Genomic DNA, 13,393 nt, shown 5'->3' on the forward strand with positions numbered 1-13,393 from the left:
AAGCCATTTTTAGCTCATAGATAGTACAAAAGCAGGCGGTAGGATGGATTTGGCCAGCGGGCTGTCATTTGCCAGTCCTGTTTTTATCATTCTGGAGTTGTCTTCCTTTGTGTTTCCTTTTTGGGTGTTCTTTTGTAACATTGGACTCTTAGGTCTCTGCTTGCCTTGCATATGGTGGTATTTAAGAAGTGTTGGTTTGATTTCAGGCAGCCAGCCCATGGAAGCTTTCCTTGCTTAGTGATTTAGTCTTTGACACCTGCTCTGCTGACACATAAAAAATGGAGATTGTAATTCGGAAAGAGATTTAATCAGTAGGTAACCTCAGATTTAATCTGCAGGTAACTTCAGATACCGCCTAATAGGCCTCTGCTCCCCAGATACTTGTTTCTACATGTGTTGGCATAGTGGAACGTCAGGCCTGGGGAACCTCGTGTTCAGTCTGTGCTCAGTCGTTAGTATTTTTTGTCAGCAAAAGTCATTTCACTTGTTTTATGTGCAGGTTTTTCATCTCTAAAATAAAAGGGCACAGATTAGGTGTTCTCTTTAGCTGCCCTCTCTCTGTAGATGATTGTTATAGTCCCTGTGAGGTGTAAACTGCCCGATTTTCCAACTGAGGACCAGTTTACTGTAGAGCTGGCCCGAGGAGCAAGGAGCGGGTGCTTCTGTTGGGCTCTGCTGAATGTGCTGGTGCGCCCAGAGCCGGTGAAATGAATAACTTGCCCTGAGGCCACAGGCTTCCAGTTCATCGTGTTTGAATGCTGGGCTTCTAATTTAGGTTTGCCTTCTGCTCTTGCCAGAAAAAGAAAGAAAAAGCTGGCTGTGTTGGCGAGATTCTGGGAAAGACCTCCCAGACCACACAGCTTATGTTCTTCTGGGATTGCTTGCTCTTTGTCTCAATGACTTTTTAATTTTCAAGTGATGATTCTTCTTGTGGAGGCAACAGCTCTGGCTGCCAAGAAGCTTTTTCCTGATATACTTCTGAAATTTTCCCCAATTTAGTTTCTCTTCAGTTACTCTTTAATTCTGTTGGTTTTTTTTTTTTTTAATAGTTTTTTGCTTCATGAAATTGTATCTAATAAAAGCTTTCCTACCCTATCCACAACAGCTCCTTCCCCATCCCCTGTTGGTGTTTTTAGGTAGAGAAAATGCCTGTCCAGGGAAGGGGCCCTGGCCTGCTGCTCTGTCACTCTGACATGCAGCCCCTGCCCCTGTAGCTTGGGGTATAATTGTCCCCAGTTTCCAGATGGCACCATGGCTCTTTCTGCCCAGTGACTTTCCTGGTTCTTCTCTCTGTGCCCCAGAGGGAAAGGAGTTCATTCTCCTTGATGTTTTCTTTCTCAAGAAGCGTTTATATTGTTTTCATCATTTTAGAGCTTTGCAGATTTCGCTGAAATTCTCCTTCCTTCCTGTGACTTCTACCTTGTTATTTCTAGTGGACTTGAAAGTTTATAGTAGCCCTCTACTTTTTTTGGTGAGTCACCATCCCTAACTTTTGATTCTGAGTCAGCTGCCTTTTTATCACAATTTTGTTTTTTTGTTAGTGTTGATCAGCTAAGTGTCTAATCTTCCTGCTAGATACGGGAATGCTCTATAGCAAAGTGTACATCTTATGCCACCAAGGTTTTGTATTTCCATGTTGGATGTTTAAATTTTTATTTTACTGAAATAAATTCACACACCATAAAATTCACCCTTCTAAAGTATACAATTCAGTGGCTTTTACTGTGTTTACATAATGTTCAACACTGTCGAATTCTCGAACGTGAAAAGATAAACCCTATACCCATTAGCTCCCCTGCCTCCAGCCCTTGGAGCCACTAATGCTCTTTCTGTCTATGGATTTGCCTGTCTTGGACATTCATATAAACAGAATTATAAAATGTGTTAGCTTTTCTGTCTGGCTTCTTTCAATTTACTGTAATGTTTTCTAGGTTCGTTCATGTAGTATTAAGCAGTACTTCATTTCTTATTTCCAAATATTCCATTTTATGGATATACCACATTTTATTTACTCACATTTGAAGGACGTTTAGGTTGTTTCCACTCATTTTGGCTCTTATGAACAGTGTTGGAATAAACGTTTGTGTGCAAGTTTTTGTGTGGTCATATTCTCTTGGGTATAAACCTAGGAGTGGAATTGTTAGGTCATATGATAATGCTTTGTTTAACTTTTGAGGAATTGTCACACTGTTTTCCAGAATGACTGGATTACCAACAATGTAGGGGGGTTCTAATTTCTCCACATCCTTGCAAACACTTATTATTGTTGGTATTCTTGATTAAAGCTATCCTAGAGGCTGAAGGAACCATTGTGGCATTTTTTTTGGTAAGGATTTTACTTTTTTTTTTTTTTTTAAGGATTTTACTTATTTACTTGAGAGAGAAAGAGAGAGCACAGAGGGAGTAGGAGAAGCAGACCCTCGCTGAGCAGGGAGCCTGATGCAAGGCTCTGTCCCAGGACCCTGAGATCATGACCTGAGCCAAAGGCAGACCCTTAACTGACTAAACGCCACCCAGACACCGCCCAAGTCATTGTGGCTTTGATTTGCATTTCCCCTGTGACTAATGATGTTGAGTATTTTTCATGTACTTATTGATCATGTGTATATTTCTTTAGCAAAGTATATGCACATCTATTTCCCTTTTTTAATTGTGTCTTTTTTTTAAATTTTTTTTATCGAGTTCTATTAGTTCCTTATTCTAGACACTGGATCCTCATCAGATATGTTTTGTAAATACTGTCTTTTCACTTTATTTATAGTGTTCATTGAGTCCCTACCTTTTAATTTTGACAGCCAGTTTATCTTTTTTTTTTGTTTGCTTGTGCTTTGTAAGATGGCATCATGTCTAGAAACCATTGCCTACTCCAAAGTCATGAAGATTTATACCTGTATTTTTTTTCCTAAGGGTTTTACATTTAAGTTGGCTACTTTCTGAGCTAAGTTTTGTATGTGATGTGAGGTAGAGGTCCAGCTTTATTCTTTTGCCTGCAGGTACTGTTTTCTCAGCACATTTTCACTGAAAAGATTCTTTCCCAACTGCGTTATCTTAGTACCCTTTTTGAAAATCATTTGGCCATAAACATGTGGGTTTATTTTGGGCCTTATTGGTAACATTAATGTTCATCAAGTCGCTCCCCTTATTTATATTAGGTCTCCATATTGGCAGGTGTTGCTAAGATATTCCTCTTGAATCTTAATAGGCAGATATATCTGTTAATCTAGTTCTCCTTGAAGAGCTTAATGAGATGTTCTCAGCTAATAAGATTCCATTCTTAGGCCAAGATGACTTTTACTCTTGGTACTGTGAAAAAAAAAATGCTGGCTTTATTGTCATACTTAAATGGATTTTCCTTTTTGAAAAAGATTATTTATTTGAGAGAGAGAAAGAGCATGTGTAAGGGGGAGAGGTCAAGGGAGAGAGGAGCCCGAGCAGGCTCTGTGCTGAGTGTGGAGTTGATGCGGGGCTTGATTTCACTATCCTGAGATCACAACCTGAGCTGAAACCAAAAGTTGGACACTCAACCACCTGCACCACCCAGGTGCCCCAAACTTAAATGGATTCCTGTACCATCACTTTCTTTTCCTTAAGTATATAGCATAGCTAAGGTTTTTTCCGCCTTAATGTCTATGGTCTGGGGGTTTAAGAGTTACGTACACCGACTCATCTATCAGGATCTAGTGAAGTTTTAATGTGGTATTCTGTTGCTGGGCAACATTTTAGTGGCTCCCTATAAGGTGTTTCACTGTAGGTAAATCTCCCTGTAAACCTGTAAGTGGGCTTGAACAGTTTGAGTCCCTATTTTCCTGCATAGCTGGCTTGTCTCAGCCTTTGTCACCATCTAACTTGTGCCCTGAAGCCAGGTCCTCTGAATCACACCAGTCCCTTTGCAACCTTTATTGGCAGAGCTGAGAAATGTCTAATCCATAACCTCAATCAAACTGATTCATTGTGACAGCTGTTTTCACAAACCTCCTGCTTTATCAGGTAGGGCTAAGATCGTTTTTCTAGAGTATGTCATTTTATTAATATAATTGGATAAAGCAGTTACCATATGACTTGCTTTTTATGCCCTATAAATTAGCAATTAAGGATAATTACTGCATCCATGAAAGTTTGCAACATGAATCAGTACAGCTTTGGCAGAACAATTATCTGTGACAGTTTCCTCTCAGTCTTAACATGATTCTTCTGAAATTAAAATTCTGATAAACACTGTATTTTATTTACTTATGTTTATTGTTTGTCTCCTCCTACTAGAATGTCAGCTCTCTGAGAGTGGATACTTTTGTCTGTTTTATTTCACTGAGTATGTCACTTTCCTAGAACAACACCTGGCACACAGTAGGTACTCAGATTTGCATATATTTAATAAATGAATAAATGAATCAGTCAGTGAATAAAATTATAAATGTTATCTGCTTAGGTGTCAGATCTTTCAGAGAGGAAAAATGATTTGGTGCTATAGGAGATTCAAGTTAAATTTGACATAAACGTTTGGTCTTTTACATTTTTAAAGACCCTTTAAATATTTTTTTCCTCCAGAAGCTATTTCTCCTTAGCTTTATTTGCTGAAGAACTTTGCATAAGAGAAGACCATTAAAATATTTTTATTGAGGGGGATGCCTGGGTGGCTTAGTCAGTTAAGTGTCTAATTCTTCATTTCAGCTCAGGTCATGATCTCAGGATTATGGGATTGAGTCCTGCACTGGGCTCCATGCTGGGTGTTGATCCTGCTTGAGATTCTCACTTTCTCACTCTGCCCCTCCCTCCCTTCTCCTATCTCCCCCTCTGGTGCCCCCTCACCTCGCTTTAGTTCTTAAAAGAAAAAAAAAATTTTTTTTTTTTAAATTGAGGAAGAACTTGAGTAGAGCCTGTTGGCAAATAAGGCAAGTGGAAGGAGTTTAACAATCCTTAGAAGCTGAAATGGAGGTAGTTCAACATACACTACACCTCCTTTATGCGATTTCAGTTCCTGTAAATAGTAGGAAGGAAACTAGTTCTTCTCTTGTAGATAGGTCTCTTCTTTCTTAACGGTCTGCAGACGTAGTCTTTTCCTGTTTCTCTGCTAAGGCTATGGCTGAATGAGGGGAGCATGTTTGATAGGAAAGATCTACATGTGTCAGTGCTCTTCTCCTGGGGGAATAGGAATGGCGGTGCCTGCCACAATGAGCATCTGTTCTTATGGTTAGGAGATTGAATTGGTGCCTGCTACCCGAATTTGTACACTCAGTAGTATAAAAGGTGTCAAGTAACCTGTAAAAGAAGTCCTCTCTCTCCAATACTAATCCAAGCATTGACTGTTGTCTGAATGGCATATTTGGTGCAATAATGCAGAGATGTTCTGAGTCTTCCAAATAGCATTCAGGGAGAGGCGAGGAGGTACAGAGGAAGTTTTGCAAAATTCCTATGCACAAGTTGTTTGCCAAACACTTTATGGGGCCAGGGTAATAGTTATAATAGACCCATTACCCCCCAGGGATCTGGTTTACTAGGTAGAGGCATTAGAGGTAGCAGGCACCTTTCTGATATTTAGGGACAAAGGGATTCTTCTCAATGGTCACTCTGTTCTTGAACTTTTCAGTGTTTTTTTTGTTTGTTTGTTTGTTTTTATTTTGTTTTGTTTTGTTTTGGGGTCAGACTTGAGAAATAAGCACCTTTCCCCCCTCTAGCCTAGGTCAGTGCTTATTCATCAGGGTTTACCTTGGTCAGCTAAGGTGGGTTTTCTTGTAGATGGACCTTAGCTTTCCCAGCTGGGCTCGCTGAGAAGTACTGCTTCTCCTGGGAGTGCTTTTTACTTTTTGTGAAAGGTTGTCTACAACTGAGGAACAGGCACTGGGGACAAATGCTCTGGTTTATATCCTGTATGTAGCTTGGCTCTGGTCAGCCCCATTCAGAACTTGTGCGTGAATGATTTCAAGCGCAGGTATTCTGCAGTATGCTGCTCTTGCTTCTGCTGCTTGCGGAGGCTGGACTATAAATGAATCCGATCCCAGCTCTTTCCTTTTACATTCTTTGGTGCTTCTCATGTCAGGAACACCAAGCATCCAGTTCCTGGCTTCACCTTGAAAGCTTGTCTTTTTAGAACGTCAGTTGCTAGGGTTGATGCCCAGGGCATGGGTTCTCAGGAGAGGCAGTTAGAAAGGCTGTTTGGTTGGAAGCTGTAGAGTTTAATTGCTGGTAGCACTTGATCAGAAAGGGTATAAATGAAGAGCATGACTTGTAACTAGGTGAGAAAGACTGTCTTTTTTATGTGTTGTCCTGATGTAGCCAGAGAAGAGTCATTTAGACTAAGGTCTATATGATTAAAGTATTGAGAATACTGTGATGTTAATCAGAGCACTATTGTTTTAAAATTGGGACATGTGTATTTGTCCGACAGTTTCTGTAAAAGCTGGTAGGATGGATAAAAATTGTTCATACAATGAAATATATAGCCATGAAGGTGAATAAACAAGTGTTTTGCATCAACACAGATGAGTTTCACCAAGAAAAACAAAACAAAGGCAAACAAAGCAAGTTACATATGGGCACACACAGTAGACTTAATTTATAGAGAGTTCAGAAATAGGAAAAAATGAAACCATACTGTGTAGAGATGTAGACATAAATGGTAAAACTGTACAGGAAAGCAAGGGAAGGATTTTCATAATGGTGACAGGGGAAGGGGCTATAAGTAGTGGGCAGAGGGGAGCCTAGGTTCGAGCAGCGTTCCTAGTCCTTCACTTGGGTGGTGGTTACTCAGTTGTTTGCTTATTTTTTAATGTGTATGTGTGTGTTTGAATGTGCTTCAGTATTTATATTTCACAATTTAAAGCACTAATTAACGTGGAGAGGCAAGGGCGAAGTATTAACTAAGCAAATGTATACAGGAGTGCCTTCCTTTCTAGGCATCATTTCTTTACAGAAAACTCCATGGTATTGTCTACCATAGGCCTCTCTGTTGGCAGAACTCTCCAACCTTCTATCTCCTAATTTTTCAGCAAATACTTCTTATTTTGAAACGTTGAGATTGGGAGTTTCTCAGATCTAGTGAAGCCAGTGCCCGAGCCCATCTGTTCATTAAATTGTGCCTCGCTGAGCGAAGACAACTTGAATAGCCTGGGTGACGTTTGTCATTTTTTTCTCTACGCCTTTTCTTCTCTTCTCCCACTTGAAATCCTCCCTTCTTCTCCCCTGCATGTATTTTAAGTTAAATCCCAGCGAGCTTCAGAGCTCTTTTGCAAGTGGGTTCTATGCCTGGTGCCTTTGATTTAGAGAGCTAAAAGTAGCTACTGTGCTCGGAAGCTGTAAGATGCCTCTTCGATTTTTCTGTTTTAATCCTGGAGAGCGTGGACTTTCTAGATCACTTCATATGTCTTCCTTACTCTAGACTGAGTGCTGTCTGCAACGGAAGTGTAGCATTGCCCAATACTCACTTCCTTGCAGATGGACTTAGGGGCTTCTTCCTTCAGCTTCCCTTTTTCTTAGGCCTTCCATTCCTTGCCTCCATCCTAGAATGAATGGGATGTGTGGATGGCAAGACATTAACTTCTTAATATTTGAGAAGAACATGGTGGTGGTGCTCACTGGGATGAAATTACAAACGTCATTCATCTCCATGTCTCACATGCCTCTTTGTCTTGAACAGTCTATTTATTTTATGATTATTCCATTGTTTGTTTAATTCCTTCTACTATCTCTGGGTCCATCTTTTGAGAAGCTAGCCCGATGTTTCTGTAAGTATTTCTCTTATGAAATTAAAAACAGGGACGCCTGGGTGGCTCAGTCAGTTAATCCTCTGCCTTCGGCTCAGATCATGCATGATCCCAGGATCCTGGAATTGAGTCTCACATAGGGCTCCTTGCTCGGCAGAGAGCCTGCTTCTCTCTCCGCCTCTGCCTGCCACTCTGCCCGCTTGGGCGCATGTGCTCTCTTGCTCTCTTTCTCTCTCTCTGAGACAAATAAATAAATAAATAAAATCTTTAAAAAAAAAAAAAAAGAAATTAAAAACAATCCCATTCATTTAGCCATTCACAAGTCATTGCATAAATATTTGAATGCCTCCAAGGATCCAAGTACTGTTCAAGATGTTGGGGATACAGTAAGTGAACAACTCCTGTTATGGTAATCTTACCTCTAGACAGTTAATTTTCTCTTTTTCTCTCCCTCTGTAGGTCCTCTCAGGCTGTGCCATCATTGTCAGAGGGCAGCCTCGTGGCGGGCCTCCTCCCGAGAGGCAGATCAATCTAAGCAACATTCGAGCCGGAAATCTTGCGCGCCGGGCAGCCGCAACTCAGCCTGATGCAAAAGATACCCCAGATGAGGTAGGTGCTTCCAGAGGCTTCCCTGAGGCTGTGGACCTAGGTTGTAGCCCAGTCTCCTAGACCAATGCAAGTTTTGTAATCTTTTCCTGTGTATTTTGGGTATTAGTTTTGTATCATGGGAGTGAGGGTCTGGACATACCTGTGTCGTGGCTTGCATGGGTTTACATATTCACCACTGTTAGCAGTGATCCCGGTCTCTGGCCCTTTTCTCCTGCCTTTTCCCCTAAGCTTGGAGCCTTTTCTGGTTTGTCCATGTTTTCACTCCTTCTCTTGGCCTAGGTTGGAATATTTGCCAGGTTGTCTCAGTCATTTGAGGTTGCTGTTGGTTATGGCAGAGTTCTTTTATATTAATTTATGTTTGAATTCTTCATGTTCAAAATTCAGAAGGGTAGAGAGTAAGAAATCTTGTTCTCTCCAGGGACTACTGATGTGGTTAGTGTGTTGTATCTCCTTCCAGAGCTACTTACCACCTGTCCCGGCAGACACTCTTCCTTTCATAAATAGTAGTATACTGCGTGCCTCTGCTTTATTACAGATTCTTAAACTTGGATCCATGAACACCTAAAGGCATCTTTGAACCCCCTGAAATTGTTTGCAAAGTTTTGTGTAAACATGCATTGTTAAAGGAGGGAGTTTTAATTGGTTTCTTAAGGCAGCTTGTGGCTCACAAGTAGTCAAGAGCCATTGTGTTATGGTGATTTGAGAGACTTCTGACCCTGTGTCCCAGGATCCCCTCCATTGCCCTGTTTTCCTGCCTCTAACGCCTGCCCACCTTGCTGTCTTTGTGGTCTGCTTTGGACTCCTTCAGTTCTTACATCTCCTAGCAACTGCTGTGAGTCCAAATTTGGCATGGTTTAGTCTTCTTGGCTCCCATACTTTGAAACCTCAGTTTTTGTCTCTTCTTAAGTAGTGCTTGGCTATCATCATAAGTGAAATTTCTGGATTGTAATTACTTGTCCTTTCTGCAACTTGATGATAATTGGGCAAGTTTGGTACCTCACCTTACCTCTGCTGTTCCCTGATGTGGAAGTGAAGAAGAAAATGCAACTCAGGGGATCTTCTGTTTAAGGAAAACATGAAGTTTTAAAAAATCTATAATAAAGGGGCATTTTGTTTAAATTACAATAATGAATCCATATTCTAGAAAATGGAGAAAAGTCCCCCATAATTCTGTTAGCAGCAATCCAATTAGATTCTTGGGCTGATGACAAGGTAGGCCAAAGAAATTCTTTTTCATTGGTCTTCCATCAGTGACCACACATATTAGGAATAGTGATAGTGTAGACATTGGGTTGTTTAGTGAGGATGAAACAAGATCATGTCAAGTGTTTAGCACGTGTCTGTAAAGTGCTTGATAAATGTTACTGCTATATATATACTGCTATATATATCACTACTGCTATTTGTTAATTTCTATTGTAAATACCAGTACTATTAGTACTAATACTGTTAGACCAAGCCCTAAAGATTAACTCCCTCTTAGTAGATTTCAGATTTTGGATCCTAAGTGCTTTTTTTTTTCTTAAAGATTTTATTTATTTATTTGGCAGACAGAGATGACAAGTAGGCAGAGAGGCAGGCAGAGAGAGAGAGGAGGAAGCAGGCTCCCTGCTGAGCAGAGAGCCTGATGTGGGGCTCTATCCCAGGACCCTGAGATCATGACCTGAGCCAAAGGCAGAGGCTTTAACCCACTGAGCCACCCAGGGGCCCCTAAGTGCTTTTCTTGACCAACATTTGGAATAGTTACTTTCCTTTCAGTTGTGTGTTGTGTAACAGCTCGAGTACTCATGAAAGGAGAGTCGATGCTGGCTGGCTAGGGCTGATTAAGTTCATTGCCCCAGAAGAAAGATGCAACATAGCCTCTGAGAAAGAAGGGTTGGGTTTTAATTTCCTGTTTCGTGGATGGGAATCTAGGGCAGAGGAACACAAGGCCAGTTGGAACTCGTTCTAAAATGTTTTAACAGTATTCTGTGTAATAGTACGGTAAAATCTTACAGGAACTCTCCAAGCTGAGGGAATACTACAGGATCTGATCCCAGCCCTCATTCTAGTTTCATATATTTGTACAGTGTCATGCTTTTTTTCTCTCTTCCAGAGCAGCTCCATCTCATTGTTTATCCTGGTAACTCTTCAAAGGTCCCGGAAATGTGAAGTATTTGATGGTTGCAGATTTAACCCTTTCTCAGCCGCAGTCACCACTTATCTGTCCTGATAATCCGATAATCCAGTCTCTCTTTTCCCTGCTGTAATCTGTTTTTTCCCCACCCCCCCTGCTACCTCGCTTTTGAAGCTGCTTTGGCTCAAGTGACCAGTGACACCAACTGGTAACCCAAATCAGAAACCCTATTTCCTTTGCTCTTCCCTGTGACATGTAGGCCTTAATCAAGACCTAGAAAGAGTCCACCTCCTTTAAGAGATCTCTTCTCCATTCTTAAAACTTCATTGCTACTCCCGTTGTTCTCTCTTCTACTCTGATGGTCTGCTAGGGATGCTGACATAATGGTCCTTCTGCCTACATTATCTTCCCCTCTAATCCTTTCTCCATATGTTCCCAGATCTTTTTGAAACAAAATTTCATTTATTCCCCTGCTGAATGTTATTCTCACATTCATTCCATGTTTATATGTATGTCTTTGTCTACTGCACTGTAAGCTCTTTGAGAGGTGGGACTTTACCTCACATCTCTGTTCTTGAGCCTAGTCAGTGCCTGACATGAAACAGATACACAGTGAATAAACATGTGAATAATGAGGTTAAAAAACTGAGCTTCTCCTTTTTGGGGATCAGTGGATTGTGGAATGTGGCATTACCCTTTTCCTCTGGTTTTCCTTTGTTTTGGAGCATGTTGTCTATTTTTTTCACATTCAGGAGGAGTCAGGGATGGTATAGCTCATTTGCTTCCCTTTGTATCACTGTCCCAAATATCATTTGGTTCCTTATTCTCTGCCTTCACTCGTGATACCTTCTTTCAAAGAAGCCCCATTCTCTCCTAAGTCCTGTGGTAGTAAAAACAGCTCCACTGTACGTCCCCAGTTGTCACTGCCCTGTTCCACGCTAATCCCTAGCGTTGCCTAGCTACTCTAGGCAGTTTAGATACTGCACTGGCGGGCACTGTGGGAATTACATACTTATTTCCCACAGATTTACTGAGTTCCTGTTAAGTGTGAAGCCCTATGTTGGTTTCATGAGAAATCCAGAAATGAATGTTACGGTCCTATGTTCAGTGGAGCCTTCAAGACTTAGGATGGTGGGGTGGTGAGCCATAGAGGAATTGGTTATATCACATGGGGGGCAGTGGATGGGGTGATTAGAAGATGGGATAAGAAGTATTGAGCATTGGGGTGTGGAAAAAAGTAGCTAGCTTTAAGGATTTACATACACTGAACATATATACACATACTGAACATACATCTGTTCAGTAGTGGAGGAGTCTACCTGGTTCAAAGAAAAGATTGGAATTAAAAAACTCATTTTCTCGTAGTAGACCTTAGACCTTGCTTGAGGCGGGGAGCAGAGTGCAGGCTGCTAGCTTGCCTGCTGTTGAGCATTTTAAAGGGAAGAGGTGATTTGGAGTCTCAGCTACTTAACAGCCATTTGCTTCTTAGATTGAGTGCTGAGACATCATGAATAGACCACAGCTTTCCTTCCTGTGAGGCCATTCTGGAGCTCATTTGATAAATGCTTTGGGCAACTTTTCCTGTACTTGATTCCTAGAGTTGTTCTGAGAGGCTGTGTTGGGGTAGCTTTCTCCAGCAGATAGGCTTCTGCTGGCTGTCCTCTGTATGGACACTTGGACAAAGATTTGTCCTGGAGTGCTCTCTTAGCCTTGCGAGGAGTGATGTGGTCAGTCGCTTCCTTGGGTCTCTCAGTTGCCTCTCTTCATAGCTAAAATCTTGTGCGGTTTGGGAATGTGCCCAGCTCTGGGTGGAACACGACTCTAGAGGCTGGTTTTAAAAAAGCAAGGTTATAGAAATTAGGTTATTTTTTCTTATAGGATTAGGTATATGTCCTTTCTAAGACCTCCACTGTGGCTTTCTCTTATTGCCCAGTGACTTACCAGCTGTAAAATATGAGGTCCTAAGGTTAAAGAGAAGGGTCTCCTTCAGCGAGTCTTAAAAGCTTTTAGGACTTTTGTCTAGTTGGTAGAAATTGCAGGTTTCCCCATAGGTGCTAGATAGTCCTTGTGAACTGACCCTTGATGAATGAGTTTTTACCAAAGTCCTTTAGGAGTACTTGTTTTGTCAGAGCTTTTCCAGGTATTTAGGAAAACCACGTTTTACTGAATTTGATACTGGTGGGGCCTCAGAGCTGAATCCTGAACATGAGGTAGCTGTAGGACATGGCTCAGGTTGTTGTTAGAATTAAGTGAATCATTAAGGTCATCAGAATGGAGGAAGCTTTATTTTTAGTTTGTTCAGTACAGTTTTTGTGATGTGGTTGACAGTTGGGCTCATTTTTCAATTACAAGACTCTTTGGTGACAGGTGGCTCCTTTCATTTTTAGGGAGTGGAGCAGGGGGTGGAAATGGGGCATGAAAATATGATGAACTTTGTAGGACCATCGAGTGATTGGCTCTTTTGCTCTTGGATGCTTTGAGGAAAGAGCATTAGATGAATGAGGATAAGCTTGTTTTTGTGTCTTTGAGAAAGCTTACACAGAATCAGGTCTTCCTAGAAGCATTCCCTACTGATGTTCTGTAACACTGCTGGTTTTCTGAGTATCAGCCCAGCGGGTTGGTGGACTGCCATCTTTGGATTGGCATGTTTTGGATGTTTTTCTTTTAGAAAAGCTTATTGGGTAGACCCATGGGATAATCTTCATGGTCTGAAAAGGTTAGCAGAGGCTTCCTTTCCACGCCAGTGATGTACTGTTAATGTTTACTCTCTGTAGCCCAAGCTCTTTGGCTCTGGGCAGTTGTAAACATGCACATCTATGCACACTTACCTTTCGTGCTTTGCGTTTTTTTTCTGCACACGAGGTCCTGCAGATCCTATGTTCCTTGAACTCTTACCCCCTCCTTCCTCATTTCTCTTCTGAGGGAACTTGGGGGCACTGATCTAGGTCTAGACTGTAAATTCAAGTGCAGG

General features: G+C 41.4%; 1 protein-coding gene across 1 annotated transcript in view; it reads left to right on the plus strand.

Annotated features, from left to right (window-relative positions):
* The window catches only part of SND1 (staphylococcal nuclease and tudor domain containing 1), a 411,934-nt gene that overhangs the window by 22,209 nt on the left and 376,332 nt on the right, over positions 1 to 13,393 (plus strand). Inside the window, exon 2 of the mRNA XM_004741837.3 lies at positions 8,157 to 8,306. Within this exon, the coding sequence (XP_004741894.1) occupies positions 8,157 to 8,306 (150 nt within the window). The remainder of the gene's footprint in view (positions 1 to 8,156; positions 8,307 to 13,393) is intronic.

This window comes from Mustela putorius, unplaced genomic scaffold (genome assembly GCF_011764305.1).
Source record: "Mustela putorius furo isolate JIRA1106 unplaced genomic scaffold, ASM1176430v1.1 tig00003845_pilon_pilon_pilon, whole genome shotgun sequence".
Taxonomy (NCBI): Eukaryota; Metazoa; Chordata; class Mammalia; order Carnivora; family Mustelidae; genus Mustela; species Mustela putorius.